Here is a 24,682-nt window from a genome sequence, read left to right as displayed (position 1 = left end):
ACAAATGTGCATGGCTGTTAGTTGAAGATGAAAAAATATTAATATAAATTGTAAAAAGAACTGGACCCAGAATTAGGGTTGGGTACTGACCTTGGTACTTTTAAGGGTACTGACCAAATTATGTTGGTACTACTTAGTACCTATTCACGTTAGAACAATTGGTGCCAACTTTCGGTACCTCGTGGGACTGAGAGTGAGAGCACCTTCTAAGTAAGTTTTAACACATATTTATCCATTTTACCAGCCTGCTCGGCAGCTAGCTGCTAGTTAGCATGGCTAGCATCGTCAGCATAGCTGTGCCATGCTGTGTGTAGCCTGTAGACTGTATTAAAATAAGGTGTAGCCGCAGTGTTTCCGGCAGGTAACAGGTGTGTTTACAGTGTTTGTGTGCTCTGAAAGACGTCACGGTGCATATGAGACCATATGTTTACGTATGGTCTCTCTGAATAACAAAGTAGTATCACTTTGTTATTACGTATTACTTTGTTATTACAGAGAGAGTAAAGTTCCGAAAAAAAGATACCCTTGGGTACTGATACCGAATTCCAGGTACCAGTAAGTGTACTGGTTGAAATGTGAATGGAACCCAACCCTTCCCAGAACTGAATCTTTTGGATCACCCTTAGTTATCGTTAAAAACTAAAAATAGTTCCAAAGTTTACTGACTGCTGCTGATCAGATAGGTAATTCAGGAACCATGCACATGCATTTGAACTAAAACCAACTTACTTAAAATATGTAAAAGCAAGGAATGATCAACAGTGTCAAATGCCTTGGAGAGGTCCAAAAGATGGCAGCACAATGTTTTTTCTCATCCAAGGCATAATGTCATTAACAACCAAAGTGATGGCAGAAAGAGTGCTGTGCAAAGGCCTGAACCCGGATTGATGCGGGCTCAGAACAGAGTTTGTGGTGAGAAATTCCTTAAGTTGACAATTTACAAGTGACTCTAGAATTTTAGCTAAACAAGACAATTTGGATATTGGTCTATAGTTATTTGGATCACTCCTTTCTCCACCCTTATGCAGAGTGACGGCATTAGCAGTTTTCCAGACTCTGGGAACTACATCAGCAGAAATAGAAAGGTTAAAAATGCGATTTATTTGCTCAGCAATTAGAAGAGCAGAAAAATTAAGAAAAAAAGGATCTAAATTGTCTTCACCAGTAGATTTCTTGGGATCAATGGTTTGAAGAGCCTTAATAACTACGCTGAGAGAGACAGGATCCAGAATAAACTTAGAGGTGTGATTTGGAGTAGGTACATAATCATGATTAATAAAAAGATGGTCAGTGTTAGTAGGAGGGGATCCACTATCCTTGTCCTCAAAGATGTGACCAGAAGCTGCAAAGTGACTATTAAAGTCAGAGCAGATCTCACTATGATCATATACTAAGCGATCATCAAACTTGACATTAGTAGGTAGGGAGGTAGCAGAATGGCTTTTATTAGATTTTACCACCTTACAAAATTTTGCAGGGTTTAATAAGGGCTAGAGATCAAGTTCAAATAATAATCAGATTAAATCTTTCTCACAAGGGACGTACATTTATTTTTTAAATGAAACCCAGTGGGATGCCTCTTTAGTGTGTCTAGCGAGGTACCAAGCTTATGAATTCCAGCTGTAAGATGAATGTCACTATCACAGAGGTCGTTTAGAAAAGCTTTTTCATTACAATTTCTTACATTTCTCTTAACTATAATTCGTGATGAAGCTCTCTTCAAGTGTGTGTTCCTAATACATGCAATAGGACAATGATCACTAATCCTTAAATCACCACCACTTGCAAAGATTTTGTCACTCCTGTTAGAAAAAATTAAATCAATTAGAGTAGATCTTAAAGGGTTCTTCAGATTAGGCCTGGTGGGTTCATTGATCAATTGAGATCGATTGAGGCTAGAAGAAACTCCCTTTAAATAAGAAGTAATAGTGAACCAATCAATGTTAAAATTTATAAGTCTATAAATCCCAATTACAACATTGGAATTATTAGACCCACTATTTATCCTTAGGGCTATGAATTACATTTAATTGAGTTGAACTTACATTTTACTGTGTGATTTTCATCTTAAGTTCTTTGTGGATTGGTTATATGAATTATGTATGTATTCATGTATGTATGTATGTATGTATGTATGTATGTATGTATGTATGTATGTATGTATGTATGGAGAATAAGTCTATGTATGACACCCTAAGCACCAAATGGTGACCACATTCCTTTTCAGAGACCGAACAAGATCACAAGTAAAGGTCGGGTCACTGTTGCTTTTGTTTAAGGACATATGCCAGTCACTTACATGCACAAGACTCATCTCTCATCCCAAATCTTCCTCCAAAACGTGCAGTACCATTTTAAACACACCAAGGGTCTCCACCGAGCCAACAGCCCCATGCAGCCCTCATCCAACCGCCACCAAATAATATTATACTTACGCCTACTTTCATACATGCTCCTCGATTGGGCCCAGATCTTAAAGGGGTCCGGTTTTCTCTGGATGGTCCCGTCTGCCGGGGAGTCCTGGGGCGGCAGGCCTGGCAGGGGCTGAGATGGGGGTGGGGGAGCAACGCTCTCACTAAGAGGGGGTGCCAGGGATGGGTGCACGGGCGAGTCAGTGTGGGCGCTCCGGTGGCTGGAGACACTATGTTGGGAGCTGTTCTGACTGTCCTTCCTTGACAATTGCTGTTGGAGAAGCAGATCAATATCATTTGATTATACAAAGACGGTACATCTGTGAAGCTGGAGGGGCGTGGAGGCCGATGTGAGAGCTGGCAGACAGGTAGAGGTAGAGACAAAAAACTCTTACTGCATGCTCAGCAGTGGAGAAGACAAGAGGAATCAGGGCTGTGGTTTGTGAGAGGAGAAACAGGGTGATGATATGAATACAGAGGAATTTTTGATTAGAGTGTCTAATGTCAGCCATTGTTGTGTTGCTACCTTATGCAACACAAAGAACAATCAAGCTGTTTTATTCAGACAATTCTTTTAGCAAACAAAGGGAGAGAAAACAAGCTCAATGGTTTCTTATGATGAAGTCATTCAGCTGTGGGAGAAAAAAAAACTGTGGCTCAACTTATGAGGCTACATTGCCTATTCCTTTTGTTTAACAGAGTGGAATGTATTAACAAGGAACTGCATTCCCTGCTGCATATTGAGAGATATTCACAGTGAATAAAGCACTTGTGGGGTTTGAATTGAAGGGAGGATTTTACTGGTGAAGCCAGAAATGTAAAAGTCCTCATAAATTGCTGCTGGCCCCTCAATAACATGGGCACTTAAGCACCTGCTCAAGGATTTGAGGGGAGCTGTGCCTGAGCATGGTAAAGCACATACAATCCTGAGCTCAAGTACACTGCGAGTACAAAGTCAAAATCCTTTCCATGACCCTTGTCACCTTCTTTACAGTCAAATCTTCACCATTAGTCTGCAAATTTCAAAAAAGAAAGCAGCGAGAGGGGAAGGGTTACAGACAGAGCATGAGAAAGAAAGGCAAGATATTTTAAGACGGTAAGAGAAAATGACAGCAGTTCAATCTCTTCATGTCACATGACCTCCCGGTACTTCGGATGTGGCGGACAAAAATACACCAGGAAGGGGTGGAGGCAAGCAGCTCATCTCTTCTCAAATATCAAAGTGTTTGGCCTTCAAAGTGCAGCAATGTCTTCAATAAATTCAGACTCATTATTCCCTGAATCAGTCTCCGACACCTCTGCAATTCATGTTTATATTCATCATCCTTGTTAGACATAAAAGAAACTCGACGCTTTAGCAAATATTAAGTCAGAGCTGTGGATCCAGCTGGAATTCTTACTCTATCAGTGTGTGTAACCCCATTGGGTTCTGTGGTAAAGAAAAAAATAATGGAGTCATGTAATTAGTCACAAATGCAGGCCTTGTGTGGTGCTAAAGTCAGACTTTGCCACTGATGCTTCCCCTCATTGCAAAATGTTTTTTTTTTTTTGGTCACTTACATTCCATCAAACAAAATGGCACCTCCATGAGCCAACGAGGCAGCTTTTTTTTTTCTTGTTTCTCCCTCACTATGATGCACACAAAATACAAATCCTATTCCCCTTTCAAATGAAAACAAATCTCTTGTTCTTGATGGATCTATTACATTTGACCTTCTGTAGTCATTGAGTTCTCCCCCTGTGTTCCAGGACGGGTCTAATACATCGGTTTCTCCTGCTCCAATAACTTATTAAGGAGACAGAAGATGGAAAGGAGGAGTGGGGGCTGGGGCAATGAAAACAAATCCTTTCTGCTTCCTCAGACCGAGCTCAGTCCTGCTTTGCCACCAACAGGCCAGACTTGGGTTCACTGCCTTGATGCATCACAGCATTAGCAGTCATTTTTAGTTTGTTTTGTTGCACATAAACAGTTTCACCGCAGCCTGATACCAGCAATAACTGACCATTATGTTAAAACATCATGCATTAACACACCATTACTGTTTTCAACTCATCCATCACCTCTATTATATACTATAAGAAGGCTAGATCATCACCGTTACCATCTACCCAGCACCAAAACCACCTCATTCCCCAAAAACTTCCCACTCTCATCTAAACAATATCACATACCCTCCTAGTGTAATCTCTGTATGGAGGAGCCAGCTCAAAATCATCCTGTAAAACAAAATTGACAAACACATCAAGTCAGACACATTCAACAGGGTCCCTTCATTAATGCAGCAGATATCACAGGATGAGGTCGTTTCTCAGCTGTGATCATACATTCAACTCTCACGCTGCAAGCTTAGCACCCAGCGCGATGCGATCATCAGCGTGTTAGCAACCCAGCTCACGCGGCGCATCAAAGCCCCTCGTCCCAGCCCCCACCGGAGAGGAGGAATGGGAGGAGGTCGGAGGGGGGGGGGAGTGGTTGGTGTTGATGTTGAAGCTACAGGGATCCACCCCCACACGGCAAAGCATCCCATGTCTACAAACAGACCCACAACATCAGCACAAGTTACACCTTACAGAGGAGAGTTAGAGAGGAGGCATGCGGGGTGGGAGGGGGGAAGAAGCAGTAAAAGTGAGACAAATATCCCTCTGACAGAAACACACATGTAGATGGAAGACAGGAGACTGGTTTAAAGGATGGGAAAAATATAAGAAAACAACTACTTACCAGTTTTGGGCTCTTCTTTGCAGGTGCCACCCCTGTGAAGCCAGACAGAAAAAGAAAGAAGAAAAAAAAAAAGGGAGACGGTTACCAATGTAGTTATAGTATGTAGTCCATGTTCAGAAAATCAAAAAATCAATGCAAAATAAATAGAATAAAGGAAAAAAAACAGATAATGCGGACTCCAAAACAATGTCAAAACAGTGCTCATCTAGCCCTCGTTTCCTTCTCCCTTCTTTCCTCTCTTTCCCTGCTTGGTTCCTTTGCTCGCCCATCCGCGGCTGGCGTTTTAGAAGGGAGGGGAGGGAGGGCGGGGAAGGTGGGGGCAGGCAGCAGGCAGCGCGATCTATCTGCATCACTGCCGCGGCCAGCGCTTGGCTTGACTGGTGCAGCGGAAGAGTGGGGCCAGCCCCGAGGGCTAAGCCAAGCGCTCGCTAGACCCTGGCTACCCGACGGCGGCGCACGCATGTGAGTGTGTGTTAGAGGGGAGAAAAGTGAGAGTTAAGAGGAGAGGACAGAATCCTGGAGAGCAACTAAGCTGGAGAATAAAGAGAAGAGAGAGAGAGAGAGAGAGAGAAAGAGAGAGAGGGCAGGAGAAAAGCGAGCTGTGCTCTGGAGTTTCCTGGCCGTAGCATTACCCATGGAGAAGGAGTCCAAGATACTGAACATTAAATTATAGGCAACCGTCAGTTCCCCTCTTACTGAGACCATCTTCCTGTGTCCGTTGAGCGCCGTGCTCCGCTGTCGAAGGCTCCAGCATCTATAGGCAGTTGGCGCGTCCTCCCTGTCTCTCCCTTTTCTGCTGCCTTTTCCTTTTTTTTTTTTTCCTCTTTCTCTCTCTCTCTCTCTCTCTCACCTCACTGCACACTATCCTCCCTCCCTTTTCTTCCCTCAGCATCATCGCCCTCCCTCTTCCTCTTTCTCTCTCCCCTCTATCTCAGTCTCCCTCCCACCCCCACACGCTGATAAACATCCATGCGGCCGCACACACACACACACACACACACACACACACACACACAACCATCAGACATCTTCGCGCACGGCTCCCGACACAAATCGAAGTGTGCTTAAGGTATGACAGACGGGCTTCTGCGTGAATGAGCAGTGACCAGAAATATCATCGCAGAAATATCATTATCACAGACAAGTACACAAAGAGAGACTGACGGATGACTAAAACGCTTACAGTCTCGATCTAGTTTGGAAATGTGCTCCTTAAGCACATCACTGCCCTCTCTCTCTCCCCCTCTCGCTCCCTTGGCTCGGCATGAAATAAACAGTTGTATGAAGTTATGGAAATGAGAATGGGAGATGGGATGCATGAAACAAAGAAAACGCAAGACCTGTGTGTGTGTGTGTGTGTGTGTGTATTTACCGCTAATGTTTAAAACAATGAGTGGAATTGAAAAGAAGCATATGAAACGTCTGTATGAACCACACACACACATCTGACGGATAATAGGGGTGTGTAACACATGTATAGCATGACAGAGACTAGGCTGTGTCTGATCTAAGAAAAATGGGCCACTATTGTGTGTCAATCCTTTAGGGGGAACTGAGAGGATAAGATCTTACACACACACACACACACACACACACACAAACACACACATGCACAAAGACACACACTCTTGTCTTCTTTATCTCTCAGACATCTGGGTTCATTCACAACTGACAGCTCCGACTGTGTTGCGTCTGCAGCTTTTTTTCTTCTTTCCTTCCTCTGCTCCTCCCCCTCTCCCTCCCCCTCATCTCTCTCCTTCTCCCCTTTTCACCTTATTTCAATCAATAGGAATCATTCATTCAGGGAGCACATAGCAATCCCCTTAATCAAAAGGCCCACACAGATGCATACTGTCAATCCCAAGGTATTCTCTTTGGGCTAAGCACGCCGTCAGTCGGAGTGTCAGGCTTGGCGTTTGATTATCCTTCATCTATCCGCTGTGTGACTGATCTGCTGCTGCTGTCCGTCAGCGTCTCTCAGCATGCTCCTCTCTCCTAGATTTTCCATCAGACGCGCCCGTACGCAAAACGGACACACCCGAGCATGCAACACGCAAACTCGTACACAGGTCACACACACAAATAGAAGCAAGGAAAACCCAACCGTGCATGGGTCAACGTTACACTGGTAGGCAGATGCAGCTCTAGGAGATTTTGTATTTTGTGTGTGTGTGTGTGTGCGCGCACGTGTGTGAGTGAGAGAGTGTGTGTGTGGTCATTGAAGTGCCAGAGTGTGTTTGAAGCTCCCAGATCAAAAGGTATTATGGATGTTTGGGCCAACCTCCAGTCCTAATTACATACAAGGGGAGGAAAGAGCGGTTTTTGGACAGGTGGGCGATCTCGCCTTACCGTGCACATTGACAGGCTGAGCGAGAGAGCTCGACTAAGTCCTCAGTGCCTCCAGCTCTCAAATAATGGAAAAGGACCACTGTGAGCCCCCCTAAGCTCATTTTATTCTGCTTACTGAATCTTAAAATTTATAGCAGCAAAATGCATTCTTTATGGTGAATAATGAAGGACTATTTAACCTGCGGGCACAAAATTTGTTTAAGATGTCGTTTTTATGATTAATGATATATCAGCGGATTATTATGAATTCCAATGGAGCCAAATAATAAAGTATCCAGTATATTTGAGTATTGTAGAAAGATTTTTTATTGAGTTTGACAGAATAACAGTCTTCTTGTTTAACCGCCTGAAAAGTAACTCAACAAAACTTCTTTTTCTTTGTGTGACAGCTCCACAGCTGGTTAAATTCCAACATTTGGGTGCATGAAGACAACACTGGTTGGATTGTAAACACTAGTAATATGGCGAGGAAGAGGAAATGCAACTACACATACAATAGGAAAGCACGGATACAGTGAGTTGAGATCTGTGCAAAGGAAAAATAACTTGCTATCAAAGGAGCGACGGTTTGGATTCACTGTGTTCCGGCTGAACTTGGCACAGGTTGACAAGATGTACGTGTTGCACGGTTCCCTTCGACAGATAGGAAGTGTTGCAGCCAACCTGGCAGCGCGGCAGTCACTAAACGGAAGCCATTACTAAGCAGATTATGTTGTCTGTCCAGAGTGCGTGTGTATGTGTACGTGTTGGTAGATCTCAGCTAGGAGTGATGGCTTCCAACAGGCAGGTCCATCTGTCACCGCGGCGACCGTGCCTGGTGACCGTGAGGAACTGACAGACGGTCTCCGAGCAACGGTTGTTGTGGTGAGCTGCTTTGGCTGTACAGTGAAGGAGTGAAAAGCTCGTATCAGCTGTGTGTGTGTGTGTGTGTGCAGAGTTCAGCTTTATTTAGCTTCATCTGTGTGTGTGCGTGCGTGTGTGTGTGTAAACAGTGGAATTAAATGTGACAGAGGTGCTTACCACTTTGAATAAATGGATAGCAGAGACTTGAGAGAGCAAAAAACGTGTGCAAAAATTTTTTTAAAAATGTACGGAATATTCTTGTTGCATTTTTCTTGAAGGAAGTCCATGTTGCTTCATTATCTAAAACCTTGAACCTAGTGTTTTTTCCCCCTGTTTTCTGCCTTGCATGTCTTTTAAAACAGGGGTGAAATCCCCTCCTCCCACCAATGCACACATCCATCCACCCAGAGGAGACCCCAGTACAGATTATCTGCAGAGCATTGTCATGGAAACAAAAGATGGTGCAATGGTGGAGATTTACGATTCGCCCAATAGCTATGGAGGTGTGAAGACATGGGAGATTGGGGAGGTGGGGGCGGGGGGGTGGTGGGGGGGGCAGGGTGAGGTTCACCTTGTCCCTGTGCAACAAGCAGTGATTCACAGACACAAGCCTCCAGCGGCCAAAAATGAGCAGGGGTGAATCATGGGCTCCTAGCGGGCAGTCTGCTCCCCCATCATTGCCTTTTCAGGACTGCAATGCTGTTCGTTATGGTGCCATCGGAACGTGCAGTCAGCAGAATTTTTAATGCAAAGTGGGCAAAAATGCGACGCTTCCTGCCCATGCAGTGAATTGATTTCCTGCTTTGGTCTGTGCAGGGACCCATCATCAATGTTTATCTCTTTCTAATGGGTGTGTGCAAGACTGTCCACATTATACGGGCATTGTGAATGTGCTTACCAGTAACTCTGAGTTTGTTTATGTGGGTTATGTAAGTTCATGTAATTGTGTTTGTGCCTATCAGTGTGTGTCCTCAAAGAACACTAGTCCGTGGAGTGCTTTTTGACAGGAGGCATTTACAAGCTGCTGGTGCACTTGCCCACCATTATGCCAATAAGAGCTATCTAGTGCGGCAATGATCCACTTGGTGTTTTTGCCCTCTTTAAGCCACACGTCCATGAAAAAAAACCCAAAGAAAACACACATTTTAGCCCCGTCTGTCTTCAAGGGTGCACATAAATTTCTTTCAAACTGCACTTAAAGGCAATGAGGGGAAACACAAACACACCTAAACAAGAGGAAATACACCTGCTTGTTCTATATGGACGTGAATGTTTTGTTGATGAATGCTCCTTAGAGTTTTCCCCAGTATCCATACATATAATCTGAAGTCTCAGCCTTGTCTTTGGGTATTTGGCTTGGCATTTACTCAGAAAAGATAAGGAAAGCAACTGTGCAGCGGAGGGGCTCATCAAATACACTGACATTTGCATTTAACACCTCTTGTCTGTGTTGGTCCCTTAACCTGCCATTTGTCCATCCGCTGGCTACACGGGAGGAGAGAAAAGGTCTATCTCTTATTGGGAGAGGAGAGGAGTGCGAGGCCTGATTGCCCAGTAGGGACTCATGTGTCACCGTTGATTGATGAGTCATGAAGTGGGGAGGGAGAGAGAGAGAGAGAGAGAGAGAGGGAGAGAGTGAAAGAGAGAGAGCAGAACAACATGGGGGTTTGGGCACTGCTCCTTCATCATCTCTCTGATCCTCTGACATCCTTCCATCCAGCCCTCTCTTCCTTCCCTTTCATCCACTGCAGCTATCTATCCCTCCGTTCCCCGCACATGGCCACAAGCAGTAGCTGCAGCCAAGCACAAATTACCTTGCATTCATTGCAGCACCTGCCTGGCCTTACAAACAGGTGAAGGAAAAAAAAAAAAAAAAAAAAAGAATAGAGCGCGACTCTACATCCAAGCTCGAACAAATGGGCTTCATTTTTCTATAGCTGACTAATGACATAAGCCACTGGGATATCGAGAGGCTGTGTTTCAGGAATTCAACGCCCCAAACAGGTTTTTGCTGACAAAAGGCTGTACAGCAGGTGTATGCTGAGCATCCCGATGGACCCTGTAACATTCACACCTTTTTAAAGAGAACAGGGGAGAGGAAATTAACGTCTGAGCTACGGCAAGACACCAGGGGCCAAAATGAATTATGTCAGCGCATCAGCGGGGGCAGGGGAAGACAGGCAGGGGAAAATGAGCACATTAGAGCAGTGTAATTAGACAAATGAAAGAACAATGTATCACGAAACACAGACCTGATTGAAGTAATAAATCATGCCCATGTGCTTTTAGGCAGTACATTGCAAAGTATGAAACGTCTGCGTCTTGCGTGCTTAACCTATAAAACACTGTCAAAGTCTCTACATTGACACTTTGACCTGTGGACGGTTCTTGCTCTGTATGTATTAACTGGACCAAAGGGGTCAAAAAAAGATCATTTCTGGCTAATGCAGCTTGCTCAGACAAAGAAGGTGAAATGCAAAAACCCTTTTGAGGTACTAAAATGAGATTCACACTGCCAGGTTTTCACACTGAGATCCATGAATCGCAACGTTCAGCACACTGTGGCTGGTGTGGAGTAAAAACACACGTTCAATATTTCCACACACACTTTCACAAGCTGACAAGCGCACATGCTTGCACACGGTGGGAAAGACAGTGGGAGAGGGGGTGAGGGGGCACACACTGTTGCGCACGCTGGTCCTCGGGGATTGGATCCCATCTGCATGTGGGCGAGCGGGTGTGAATCTACATACTGGCAGCGGGGAATAGGAACAGAAAAAGGGGAACAGGGGTGGAGGAGGGGTGGATCTCCACCAATTAAGACTGTACCGGGGTCTTTCTGCCTGGAATCTGTAATTGGATGTGCGACTGTGAGATGGTGCGTCGGTGTGCGTGTGTATGTACATGCGTGAGACATGTTTGCTTAGTGAAGAAGAGATTCCTGATGGATGGAAGGAGAGTGAGAGTAAAAGACAGCACAAGAGAGAAAAAGATGCATGTGTATGATAAGCAAAACTGACATCAAGACCCCAATTAGAGGCCAGTGTGCCTTGCTGCTACTGCTACTGCTGCTGGTGGTGGAGGGAGCTGGAGTGAGAAAGCAGCGAGGAGAAAGCAGTAGAGTAATTAAGGCACCGTGTCTAGAACCTTGGTTCATCTTCTCATGAGTGTTACTATCTATGTGTGTGGACAGCATATGTTAGCAACACATATGACGTGAGAAAATGTAAACAGATTCACGATTCAACATGGGAAATCTGAGGGATGAGAAATGTTTGTTAATTCAGTGGATGGAAGAAATACACTCTTGTCCATAAAGCTTTGATGGAGCCAGGGTAGCCCTGATATCTGTTAGTTTTCTTTAACTATTTAGTTCTTATTTCTTGTAATGCGAGATATAGGCTGTCTGAATACATTTTATTTGTCCATACTGAACCAGATGTAGATCATCAGAACCGTTTGGTTGTTCATATCTGCAACAAATAAAGAATTCTCAAGCAGCTAAGTGCAGGTGTTGGATTGGCCGGCTATCATGCTAGCGCTGATATAATAGAAGTTTTGGTACTGATACCAAAACAATACTCTTTTGATACGTTTCTATTTCTTTTTTAAACAAAAAGAAGCAAAACAAAGTTAAATATGAAGCTATGCGATAAATAATTCAAACACAGTCTAAAATTGGCCAAATTTTTCATTAAAACCTGAAACCTTGTGATTGAAAGAGAAGTAAAGAAGGCTATAAATCTGACCAAGCATTCGTTTCAGCTTTCAGTGCCTCACAGCTTTCAGTGCTACGGACACATCACACTTGGCACCAAAAAAATATAGAGGTTCTATAGCCGGTCCCAGTGTGGGACGCATAAAACAAGCAGTCGACACACTGCACTACTCGAGTTTTACTTGGGCTCACTAATTACTGGCTGTGTTGTGATGCTGGAGCCATCAGGCTCTTTATCAGAAAGGTTCTTTGTTAAACATACAGTAGCCAGTAATTGGTACTTAAATGTGGAAAGGGGAGAAGTGTAGTGAGCAGACTATTGTTCTTATATTAATTTGCATGAAGTACCAGACAGGCAGGCCCTGCTTTAATATATTTGTTTTCTGTATTTGTTTACAGTAGTAATGCTGGTTCAGTTATAATGCTCCATAAGTATTTTCCTCCTCCATACCTTTGTGTTGACTTCAGTGTTGTTCCTTCCATCCAAATCATATCTGTCTGTCTCTGTCTATCAGAGGTAGTCCTTGCGTTTAGAGAAGCCAAGCTAAACAGCCTTCTGTTTTATTGACAGCCCATTAAGCCTGTGCCCATGATGAGGCTGTATCACTTTATGGGTTTGTGTGCACAAGCACAATGAAGAAATGCTACTCATTAGAAAAAGCCAGTGAGGGGGAGTGGAACGGTTGGGTCTTTGCGTGTGAGTGTGTGTCAAGCAGGGAGAGTGAAACAGAATGGCGAAAGAGACGGAGATACAAATTGAGACGGAGTCACACATTTACTGTAGATTAAATTGACAGACAGGAAGAAGGGAGACTCAATGGAAGACTACAATACGACTTGGCCGCCCTTCATCTGACCAATTTCCCTAGACAGTTCTGGGCACTTAACCCTACAGAGGAGATAAACTGCACGTGTGCGCGAGTACACACACACACACACACAAAAAAACCTTTAGTTACTCGAATTAATAAGCCCCAAAGCAAGTTACGGACAGTCTGACAGAGAAAATGGTCCAATTACTTGTATCACACAGTGCGTTTTGAGCTCTGGAGGTCTGTGAGTCTGAGGGGGATTGGAGGGAAAATACTGAAATTCAATCATTTCAGTTTTATCCTCCATTCACAGTTGCTTTGTTTCCATTTAGTTCTTGTGTGCGACAGTGATTTTCAATCAGAAGCCATGACAAAAGCTGGCTGTTGTATGTTTAATTTCTGCATTCACAGGCCTGGGCACTGTTTTCTCAGCACTGATGTAGACCAACTAACACTGAAAGTGTGTGTTAACAGCAAAATGTCACAGGTTTCACCTCATGCCAAGCCAGATAGCCAGGTGGGTACAAGAAAGCATGCCAGCACAATTGGTGGCATCTTTAAAGTGGCTAGCTCTAGCATGGGAGTATACCAAGCTCAAAATAAACCAGACATGTTCTCATCCAACAAACACAGCAGGCAGAAAATGAAAGTGCATAGGAACCTGGGCAGAGAGAGAGAAGGAAGCAGAGTTCAAGACAGAGTGGAAAAAAAAAAGTGAGAATATTGAGACTCTCTGACCTGAAACACCAACACATTCTGAGTTTCTCTCCCGTGTTTACCCTTCTTTTCATGGTTCCTCCATCTCCCCTTTTAACTTTTCCTTCTCTCTGCCTCGTTTCCATTTCAAGACAGCTATAATGTTCTGACTGTCAGTGCCATTCAGCGTAAACATTCTGAGTCCTCCTTCACTCTCTTCTCACTTCACTTTCAGCCACGTATTCAAATGTTATTTCAATTTGCGGCTCCTTTTCCCCTTCCCCTACCATAATTATCCTTCTATCTTGCCTTCTTGGCAATCTCTTTTTTTACTTCCAATCTCTATTTACACGAATAAATAAATATGTGTCAATAAAAAGAGCTCTGTATGAGCTGGAACAGCCTGTAAGGCAGAAGCCTATTATTTTTTGTCAACAGCATCAAGCAGATTCATGGGAAAGGTTTGTTTTGTTTTGCAATTCTTCAACACATGGGCACATAAATCAAAAACTGCCATATAACTTGACACCCATTTTCTCCATCTTCCTCATCGTCATCTGTCCTCATCAGTTACAGTACAAATGGCATAATCATTGACATAAAAAGGAGGGGTTAGCTTCCACTTACCTCTCTGCACCAGCATGGTGACCTCGCTGCCTTTGGGACACTTGCTGAGCAGGTCGACCACCTGGTTGTGTGACATGCTCTGCACATTTCTCTTGTTCACCTCCACGATGATGTCACCCTCCCTGAGGCCACGGCAGCGTGGGTAGTCCACAATCTGCTTGACTCTCTGCCCTCCACCTCCGAGACTGTCGGCGATAGTGAAGCCGAAGCCCTTGTCTCCTTTCTCCATGTGTACAGTGATGAGCTCTGGTTGTGTTGCAATGGATGAGGCCAGGGTGACCACATCGCTGGGGTAGCCGTGTTGGGAAGAGGTGTCGGAGGCCACCTCCGCAGAGGGGCTGTGAGGTCGGGGGAGGCCATTCAGCGGTGCCCCACCATTGGCCGAGCCGTTGTTGTTGTTCTGACTGCCGTGGCTGGACGGCGAGTCATAGCTGTTGGAGGCCTCCTGGCCATTGACGATGATGGGCTCTTTGTTGTCAAGAATGGCCACTGAGGTAACCAGGCTTGTGTTGGGGTCATCGGGGTCAAAGGGCAGTGGGTAGCCACGACACAGCTCCAAGTTGACCATGGAGCCAATTGGGATGGACTGGAAGATCTTCACAACTTGGGCATGGGTGTAACCTAGTACACATGTGTCATTGACGCTCACTATCACGTCACCTTAAAGGTAGAGACAAAGGAGAAGTTAGCGTGATTTTGTAAAATAAAAACATTCTTCTTTAATTTGATCAAATTTTAACTCAGGGGAAATAAGTTACACTTCCTTAGTTGCACACAGTGTTACAATCAGCATTCAGAAAATCTAACTATAGCAGTGCTCTGTCTAAACTTTGATAAATTCAGTGCCCCAACCTGTCTCCATCTTGCCATCGAGGGCGGCAGGCCCATCTAGGACCAGACTCTTGATCTGCAGGAACTCGTCTGGCTCGTCGCCTCCCACAACAGTGAAACCAAAACCCCGACGACTCTTTTTCAGCTTGGTATTGATGAAAGTCCCCTTCAGCTCAGATCGGTTCCGAGTAAAGAAAGGCTTCCCTCCTGAACACACAAACACAAGAAATTCAATTTTGATTGATGGACCAGTGGAGCAGCACCAACTAAATTACACAGTTTGGGTTTTGTTTGAGTGTCAAGCTAACCCATGCTCACTGATGTGAAAAAGATGCTGAACAAACACATTAAAGCTTATCATTAATTTAAACACCCAAATAACTTTTACTCACTATGAGGACCTAACCACTGTAACTATACAAAATGAGCGTAATGGCTGTTGGCCATGGTTGGGTAATCACCCAGTGGGTATGTTCTGGTCTGATGACACATGATTCAAAACAGGCTGATTATAATAAATAGATTAAATAGGTTAAGAGGGAATTTATAAGACAAGTGAGGTTGTATGTGGTAGAAAATGGGGGTAATTCCCAGCATAAAATCAGTTCCAACCATTGGTACACTCAGAGAACAGATTGAAAGTGGGTCTAGTGTATTGGAAGTATCTCACAACTAAATTTGATTTCATTATCTATAGTATTATTGGCTGGAGAAAAAAAACAATCATTGAAAAGCTAATGATGCTTGTAAAGGATCAAACACTGACAACATTGATTACTTTTAAGTGTGTGGAATCAAAAGCCTAGTTCAATAACATTATCAAAAGGGACTTCCCCACCTAGCAGTGAAGACACTGATACTCCAAAAAGGACACAAAGCAGTACAGAGAAGTACCAGAATTTTGTAGAATAACATCAAAATGCCAGTGACGTCCTTAATGCGTGAAGGTTACAAACAGGTTTGTGTGAGAGAAGGCTCCACTTTGGTGGATGGCTACTGAAAGTACAACCTCGTACTGAACAACCTGAACAACACATCTCTATTGTTCAGCACTGGTTGTAAAGGGCTAATTAACTCAGAAATCTCCATGAAACTAATTTCACAATGGTCTTAACTCTTGAGAACTGCTCAAGCACTGCAATCTAAATCAGTCTAATTACTCAGTCCTCCATTCTTCCTTCCTTATGATGAAATAAAGAACAGTATGAGATGGAATCAGTCCAAATCAAAAAATGCAGTGAAGTATTGGCTGTCTTCAGAGTTGAGAATGTCAGAAACTGAGAACAACAGTTGAATACAGGGACAGGCTGAGCTCTAATCATTTATCAATAGACAAAGTGTAACAGAAAATTACTTTACACGAATCACTTCGCATACTTTACACAAATGAATGAGGAGATGTTGGCAGAGGAAAAGGAAAAAAATGAAAGCGAACACAGAGAAGGAGGCAGAGTGAGTGTACATTAAGGATAAGAGACCACAAAGCAATATGTGCCGAGTGACCTGCAGTACCACATTAGGTTACGGTAGTGCTACAGCTTACGCATTCAATGAAAAATGCATTACCCTTGGAGTCAGTTAGTGTCCTTGCATTTGTGGCCTTTTGCAAAGTATGTGTGTTTGTGTGTGTGTGTGTGTGTGTGTGTGTGTGTTTGTACGCGATGCCTTTGAATAGCGTTTTTCAAAACAGGAGAGATGTAATAAAACTGTGAACTGAGATGGCAGCTTTATCCACGAGGGATCCAGAGATGTAAGAACAGACCAGGAAGCAGCAAAAACATGAAAGCAGGGAGTTAGATAAAGAGAGTTCAAATGACACCTTTCTCTGGAGGAATGTCAAGGCATAGGATTGTACAAAGTAGTGAGACACAGAGGGTGGGAGGGGGGGAGAGAAAGACGGAGTGAGAGACATAGAAAGACAGAAATATGGACAGAACCGACAATTGAACCAAAGCACAGAGTGGTGGGAGACAGGACAAAAGCCAATGAGACGGCAAATGTGAGCCATAAAATAAAGAGATCGATGAGGGAAAAGGAAAAGGCGGCCGACAGAGCAGCGAGGGAGAGTAAGAGGGAAAGACAGGGTGAGGCAGTTAATTCTCTGCCATGGCTGTGCTAATTAGACAAGCTTCTAGTGGGAGGCTGGTATAAAAGGATCTGGCAACCAGGAGAAGGAAACACACAGCACGGCTAGACACTGTGTCTGTAGGTGTGTGTGTGTGTGTGTGTCTCTAAATGATGAGTAAAATCTGGCTATTATTTGATTCAGGCAACATAACAGAGGTTCCGTGAGAATCGACATGTGACTGCAGTAAATACAGTTACAATGGGAAATAAAACTGTACTTGGCATTCATGTGGTGTGTTTTCACATAAAAATACCAACACTGCCTCATGTACTCTCTTGGAAAAATTAAGTCTACTGTAAATACCAAATGAGTTCAATTTTATTTGACCTATTAAGATTATATGATGACACTCATACAGAGAGCAGCTTTACAGTGTCAGTTCACAACAGGTCCTCCATCATGAAAATGCAAACTTTGCCCGAGGCACCAGCTCAGGAAAACAAACTACACTGAGAGCTGAATTTTGTTTAACTCATAACAAGTCGCTCTGGGTAAAACTGCCTGAAAACAGAAAAGTAATGAGTAATCCTGCTTTCACGAGGCTTCAGACTGTAGTCTGCAGAGATGAGAACTTACGCTTTTGTCCCATCGCGTTGGGCATTGGGGGTCCTGTCTGAGGGTCTCTGTAGGTCTCCTGGTGGTTGGCAGCGTAGCTGGCCAGCGGGGCCCCTGCCAACGTCGAGTCCTCGATCCATTCTGTAACAGCAAGAGGCACATGTTCTCTAGATGGGGTCTAGACAGGTGCACGGCTGCTAACAAACCAGGGCTAAGGACTCTGTGTCAAGACTGTCATCTGTGCTGTGCGTGAGGGGAAAAAGCCAGTTTGCTTCGCTTGAAGCTAGGAAATGGTGAGGGGCTAAACTTTCTCTGTGAAAATGATACATTTCCTGTCATGGCATCTGCCAATTATATAGTCACAAAAACTTCACACAAAGAAAGTGAAAGAAAGTGGTTAAAAATGTTTCAACAGATTATGTAAGACCTTACCTACTCTACATTTTCACATCTCCCTGCTGAGCAACACTGAGATAACATGTATACCCAGGTTAAACAAGTTGAACAAACTTCATGAAGCTTTTAACACTGTTTCACATCTCCCTATTGAATAAAAACATTGGTGTGTAAAAATAGAGCGACCCATTTCTTCATAATGGCTACCAACTTTGATTAATCACCTTGTTACAGCATCACGGCACAGGTCAGATTACAACCTTCATTAATATTCTTAACAGTGAGATAGAATCAATGCAGAAGTGAAAAAAGTGGGTAAAAGCTCCGCTTGAAGGTATTGAGTTTTTGAAGAGAGATTGAGCTTTCAGACGGGAGAAAAGTCAGCAGGTAATCGAGTGGAATCAAATGATTTCTGCTGAATGAGCAGAAGGTGGAGCGCGATAGGAGAGTTCCCGTGCGGACCGGCCTGCATTTACAATTAATCTCTCTGCGGGATGTCGTGCAGATGTGTAAAGTTTAAGACAGGAAACAAGAGCAACCTATTAGAGTTTTAGCAGCTGTGCAAGCTTAACCAAGAAATCTTCTTGAAGAATGCTAGTTCATTAGTGTCATTAATGGTAGTGCTTACTGACATAAACTAGGAAAGAAACTGTGTAGCAGTCAGATCATTTGCAGTCGAAACTTACCTGTTTTCTCCTTGAAATAAAAAGCTTTCAAGTTATTACTTCAAACAAATATCCAAAGGCAACGCAGAAAACAGAAATTAACTTCAAAAAAGGCTGCATGGTACAGCCGCAAATAATAGTTATGCCTTTATGGAAGGGCACTTAGCAAATCATAAAGCAGTAGCAGGCAACATCAAGTAGTCCTGTAGCCATAATTGGTATAAAGACAGACACAATCATTCACACACGCATAATAGAGACACGTATGAAGACAACTCAGTCACGCACATGAATAGAAAGAAAGGAAATGACGCCCTTGGTGGGGGCTTGTGAACGAACCTCGGATGTAGCGCTCACCTTCAGGTGGCTGCTGGCTTTGGGGCTGAGGCTGCTGAGGCTGCTGCTCCAGCTGCCTGCGCCTCTTAGCCTCCAGCACTGGATTCTCATACTGGGTCTTCCTGTTGATATGACTTTGGGAGGGTGGGAGGAGAGATGATTGGATGTAGGTTGGGGAACAAGCAATAAAAAAAAAAGGACAGGAGGAATGAATAATAGGAAACAAATTGAAAATAAGAATAGAAAATGGGATGTGGGACAGCAGGTAAATATAAGCAGAAAAGTGGAGCGGACAGACAAGCGGAGAGATGGAAGACAGACACAGAGGAGAAGATAAGGTAATAGAAGAGAGAGATAGGGTCAAGAGAGGGAGTGGAGAAATGCCGACAAGCCTTGATTAATACACAGTAACACAATATACGTGCATCCTTCTACACATGATTGAGAAAGTACAGTACATGACACATTAATCGCATCAAATAAATCACATTTTGATCATGGCTTAATTCACAGAAACTATAAACACATATTTGGAGAACCTGGGAGGTTTCCTACTGACCTACCAGCGCTGAGATATGAAGGATACGGTGAATAATGTATATTAGATAAAATATTGCAGAGACAAAAGAGGGAAAAAATAGAAATGCCACAGCCTTGAGCCCCCAGGTGCTGCTTTGAACAACATCAAAAACGCATGAAACATATTCATATTAATGCTGAGGCCCAGGGGTCTTACACAAGATGAGATGCACACATGTGTGCACACACACACACAAACACGCTCGCTGCATGTTTTCCCAAATGATAACGACACAAACAAAATGGCCTACATTTTCCAGTACACAAAAGACCAAAATAGCTGAAGTGAAATCAGGCTGTGTTGTATTTAATGACATCTTACAGCAGAACTGTACATACATTACAGCTGCTCCTGTTTACAGTAAGGTCAAAAGTTGCTTCTGTTAGAATGAAAGTATGTGGATGCATTTCTATTTATGTGCAACAAGAAAAATGAGGCCTTTTCTTTTTTCTGCATGCCTTGCATGCAGCGTCAGCGTGTGCATTTGCATACTGAGTTTGCATCCTTGTGTGGTGTTCGGTGCCTTTACAAACTGTGCTGTGCATCACTTACTCAACATAGTAGACCCCGTACACTGGATCGTCTATTTTCTCCCATCCTGGAGGAAGTTCTAAAAGAGAGAGAGAAAAAAAAAAAAAAACGGAGACAATGAGACAGACGGAAAGAAGAAAAACCTTGAGGCTGTTAAGTTGCTGGCAGCCATGTATTGAGCCATTAAAGGCAAGGCCAGTGGAGACCTTTTGCCTCTGCATTGTGTGTGTCTGTCAGTCAGTCTCCAGGGCCAGAGTGACTCAACAGCTTCACATGCTGTCTAGCTGTCCCCCTGTTCACTCACGGTGCTGACATTTCCACACATCAGATAAGAGCAGAGCAAGACCCCCTTGGGCAGGGATGGATGGGTGAATGGACGGATGGAAAGATGAAAGGAGGAGGGGGAAGGGGTCAGAGAGAGAGAGAGGGAAGGCAGAAGGGAGGACAGGTGAATGTTAGAGGGAGGAATGATTCAGGCTTTGAAACCATCATGAGAAAAACAAAACCTGGTTTCACAGTGAGAAAAATCTGGATTAGTGGTGGAGTGCAAAGGTTGTGTTTTTTTTTTAACGACATGATTTTACTTTCCTTTTCTTTTTCTCATACCAATGAAATAGTCCAAAGATCAGAACAAAGAAGCACATTCCTACACTAGAAAATGCAATTTCTGAAGAAATTGCGGTTTGAATGCCGGCTGTTTGAAAGGCTGATGCTAAACTGGATTACTGGCTTCAATTTGGATGAAGAAGCAGCTGAAGGAGTACGAATGAGTTGGAAAAGTGGGGAAATGGGTGGGTCAAATTAGAAAATCTCAATCGGTTGTGTTGAATATTTTCAAAAAGTATGAATGGGATTTGACAGTTGAATAAAACTCCAAATGTGTGAAAGATGTGGAACATTTTAAGGTTTGAATGGAGTATGAATCAGTAGATAAGAGTTGAAAAAGCATTGAGAAAGCAGCTGAAGCAGCAGGGATAGTTAGAAAAGTGGGAAAGGGATGAAGGATGCAAAATATAGAGTAAGCAATTAAAGAAGTTCAAATGGGAGTTTCAGAGTGAGGAATTAAATGAGCTTAAGTGTACTGAGATGAAGCTGAGGTTCCTTTAATTGTCTTTGTTGGAATAAGGATAAAACAACAGCTGAGGTATAATCCCTCACAAAAGTTGAACTATAAGCACTTTTATTTTGAAAAACTGGGTCCATCCCTCGTTTCCTGTTGTGTGTGTGTGTGTGTGTCTGTGTGTAAGGCTGAACTATTTAGCGGATTTCCTTCAGCTGTGCATCCTCAGCAGTCCTGTACTGTATTAAAATTAGTTGTTTAAAGGTCTATGATTTGAGTACTGGGATTTCCTACTGCAACTGAATGCACAGTCACATCAGCTAAGAATCCACTAACTGCTGTTAACTGCTGTCTCAGTCCTGGGTAAGACTGGTCATTTAATAGAGATTAACATGAAAGTATAGCTTCTTATAACTCAAAAACTAAAAGTCACATCGAAAAAATATTTCAGATTGAGCGAGACAGAGACTTCAGGCGTGACTGATGTATATGTGTCCGTATGATTTAAAATAAAAGAGCTGTGATAAATTATATATCACCATAATCTAATAATAAGTGTGAAAACGTGTACATTATGAATATCCCGTTCAGTCATTTGAATGGAGCAAAAGTGACGGAAAATGTTGAATATTTCGGAAAGTATGAAAGCAACATGCTTTTCAGCGTTCACACAAATAACCTGATGGCTAATTTAATGAAAAGATACTGACCTTGGCTAAACACAATGGTACTCTGGCTGCAGTCTTCTACAATAACATTTGTGTCCTTCATTTTCTTTTTATATACAGCACGAGTCAAAAGTTTAGACACACCTTCGCATTCACTAGAATGAGAAAGTGTGTTCAACACATTTGACTAGTACTGAAAGCCACAATGCTTCGGTGTGAAATTACTTCACCTGCGCCGGCTCCTGCTTTGTGGACTAAAGATTGCACCCTTGACTCGCCTGAAAACTTCACATCATTTGAGAAGGTGGCATTGAAAGCAGCTGCTTACTCACAGTAATGCAAACACGCATGTCTTTCAGACTTTCACAGAAACCCAACCCACCGCCGAAAAGAAATCCATCATAATCAACACCGATTAGGAAAAGATATGAACATGACTGTGCCCACTTCAGCAGGGTGTGATTTCAACAGTGTGTTTGCCATAAAGAGTGATGCTATTATCTCCAACAGAGCCATCTGATTCAGTTCTATAGTCTGATTACAGCAGCACTGATTATTGGCTGGCCTCCACATAGATAATGTCAGAGGCTTCTAACTGGCCAAAAACACAGATTGTCCAATAATACTCTCCTGTGATCTATCAGTTTTACATGTTATTACCCTCAGCCAATTACGCCTCACCCTGTGTGCGAGTAGATGGTAATTACAATCATCCAACTTGGAGAGCCTACCTCTGCCTTCTAATGAGGAGGGCTCTTGGTTGGAGTGGAGTCAGCAGCAGATGCAATAAAAAGCCGGATGGCAATGTTTAAATTGTCTGTACATGACGAATACCATAACAGACAGGCAGACCAGATAGCCTTGGCATGTAAGAGAAACTGATTCAGAACAACACAATCAGTCGTCGATTTGATGCTTGTAAAACACTCAAGTTGCTATTATTCCACATTTTCTACTCCAGTTAAATGCAGCTAATATCAAAAACATACAGCAGAAGAGGAATGCAAGGTTACAGCGTTAGAGTTGTTGTACGGGGTGAAGCCACAAAAGCGGGCACGGTGAATTACCATTCAGATGTTTTGAACTGGAACGTTAAATGGAATGCGGTTATGCCTGGCCTCGCGCAAAATTTTAATCACCCACTTGATTTCACACTGCGCTAGTCCCACTCCTGGAGGAGCACCTGTGCGCGTGTATGTGCGTGAGAGAGTTTAGGAAAGACAGAGGGAGGTCGTTTGGTGAAGCAACCGTCTTAACAATACTGTGTACGTTTAAAGAAAGGAACGGAGCGTTGCTTTCCTCCCACCTTCCAGAAACATATTGTGGATTCAACAGGGAGTCAAGCATGATGAATTACATGTTTAACTGTTTGTATGCTATTCTCTTGATACAGTGCTGTGACTTATTTCTCTTGAGTAAGCGTGCGCTACAGAGAGAGAGACTTTGTGGTGTGTGTCTATGTGTGTGTGTGAGCTGCTGGCGTTCATAACATGCCTGAGTCTGCTCCTCCTCAGAGAACTCAAGTTAATTGCGTTTGTTTGCCTACCTGTATTGGATTGTGTTGATCGATAGTTATTGAACATGTTCATCCTGAGGGGAGCTGTCTTATGGACAGGGGACTTGTCTGATCTGATGATTAGAACATGGCAGCTGTTTAAGATGCTTAAAAAGGACTGAAGGTTCGCCTTCCCAGTGCCTCAACGCTTTTTTTTTTTTTGCATATGGTGTTCTTTCTTTCTCTGTTTGTTGTTGTTAATGAGTTAGAAGAGAGTAAAAATGCTGTAAAGTGAATTTTTTCTGCAGTCTGCCCCTTTCACATTACATTTATTTAAGGTTAATATAAAAATATTTGTCATTGATTTAAGGTTAATATAAAAATATTGATTTAATGCAGCTTTAACAGAAGATGGAAAAATATATAGAGCGTGAAGTACTGATTTAAATAGTATTTCACGAAATTCTTTGACCCTAGGGCTAAAGAAAACCTTTCAAATCCCATTTTACAAAAAAAAAGCAAAATCCATACAAGTCAAGCTCAAAACAAAAACTGTTTTTCTGGGATGTTTACATTTTTAATAGATTTTCACTCGACAAAAACTAAATGTAGTGAGCCTCATTCCTAATACTACAAGAGCAAAATATAAAAAGTGTGTATTTAATGTTCAATTCTGTTTTTGTCCCTGTTTTTCAATGTACTTCCAAGTCATGCCCAAACATGACCATCACAAAGGGCTAGTATAATCACTCATCAGATATTTCCTGTAATGGAATGACATCATTCATTACCAGTGCATAAAGGTGCAGGGCGCAGTCTCCAGACACCATTTATCCCGGCACAAGTTGCTGCGCTGCTGTGTCTGATAGGCTAGTTAGTGTGCTGATGGGTTCCAAGAAAAAAAAAAAAGGCCTGTTGCTGTCTGACTCCGACAGACACCCATTAGGAAATCATCATTACGACAATCTTCCTCGGATCAGCTCTGTCTCTTATGTATGAAATGAGGGCCTGCTGATGTGTGAGTGTTTTGTGTGTCTGGCGGCATGTGGGTATGTTGACAGTTGTGTTCATGGTCAGCTTTCAGTGTTTGTCAAAAATCAAAGCCACATACAGACGGTAAGGTTAGGTAAAGGTCAAGTCTCTGGTAGCGCGGCATAATGTCTCATTTTTAGATAATTAGAGAGTTATTGTCAGAGTCATCGCTCACCAACTGTCAAATGACTCTGTATGAGCCACTGCTGGTGGGGTTGTTGTTGTTG

General features: G+C 43.1%; 1 protein-coding gene across 5 annotated transcripts in view; it reads right to left on the bottom strand.

Annotated features, from left to right (window-relative positions):
* magi1b (membrane associated guanylate kinase, WW and PDZ domain containing 1b) overlaps nucleotides 1–24,682 on the bottom strand; it is a 141,072-nt gene that overhangs the window by 20,829 nt on the left and 95,561 nt on the right. For 2 of the 5 annotated variants that reach the window (XM_042405871.1, XM_042405875.1), the window contains exons 8-15: nucleotides 20,222–20,279; nucleotides 19,093–19,223; nucleotides 17,714–17,833; nucleotides 15,031–15,216; nucleotides 14,179–14,838; nucleotides 5,134–5,165; nucleotides 4,584–4,628; nucleotides 2,436–2,682 (exon numbers count right to left, since the gene is read on the bottom strand). In XM_042405871.1, the coding sequence (XP_042261805.1) occupies nucleotides 2,436–2,682; nucleotides 4,584–4,628; nucleotides 5,134–5,165; nucleotides 14,179–14,838; nucleotides 15,031–15,216; nucleotides 17,714–17,833; nucleotides 19,093–19,223; nucleotides 20,222–20,279 (1,479 nt within the window). The remainder of the gene's footprint in view (nucleotides 1–2,435; nucleotides 2,683–4,583; nucleotides 4,629–5,133; nucleotides 5,166–14,178; nucleotides 14,839–15,030; nucleotides 15,217–17,713; nucleotides 17,834–19,092; nucleotides 19,224–20,221; nucleotides 20,280–24,682) is intronic. The other 3 variants (XM_042405872.1, XM_042405873.1, XM_042405876.1) reach the window with 3 other exon arrangements.

Source organism: Thunnus maccoyii, chromosome 3, assembly GCF_910596095.1.
Source record: "Thunnus maccoyii chromosome 3, fThuMac1.1, whole genome shotgun sequence".
Classification (NCBI taxonomy): Eukaryota; Metazoa; Chordata; class Actinopteri; order Scombriformes; family Scombridae; genus Thunnus; species Thunnus maccoyii.
The sequence above is the reverse complement of the archived record's forward strand: the minus strand, read 5'-3'. Positions and strand labels throughout refer to the sequence as shown.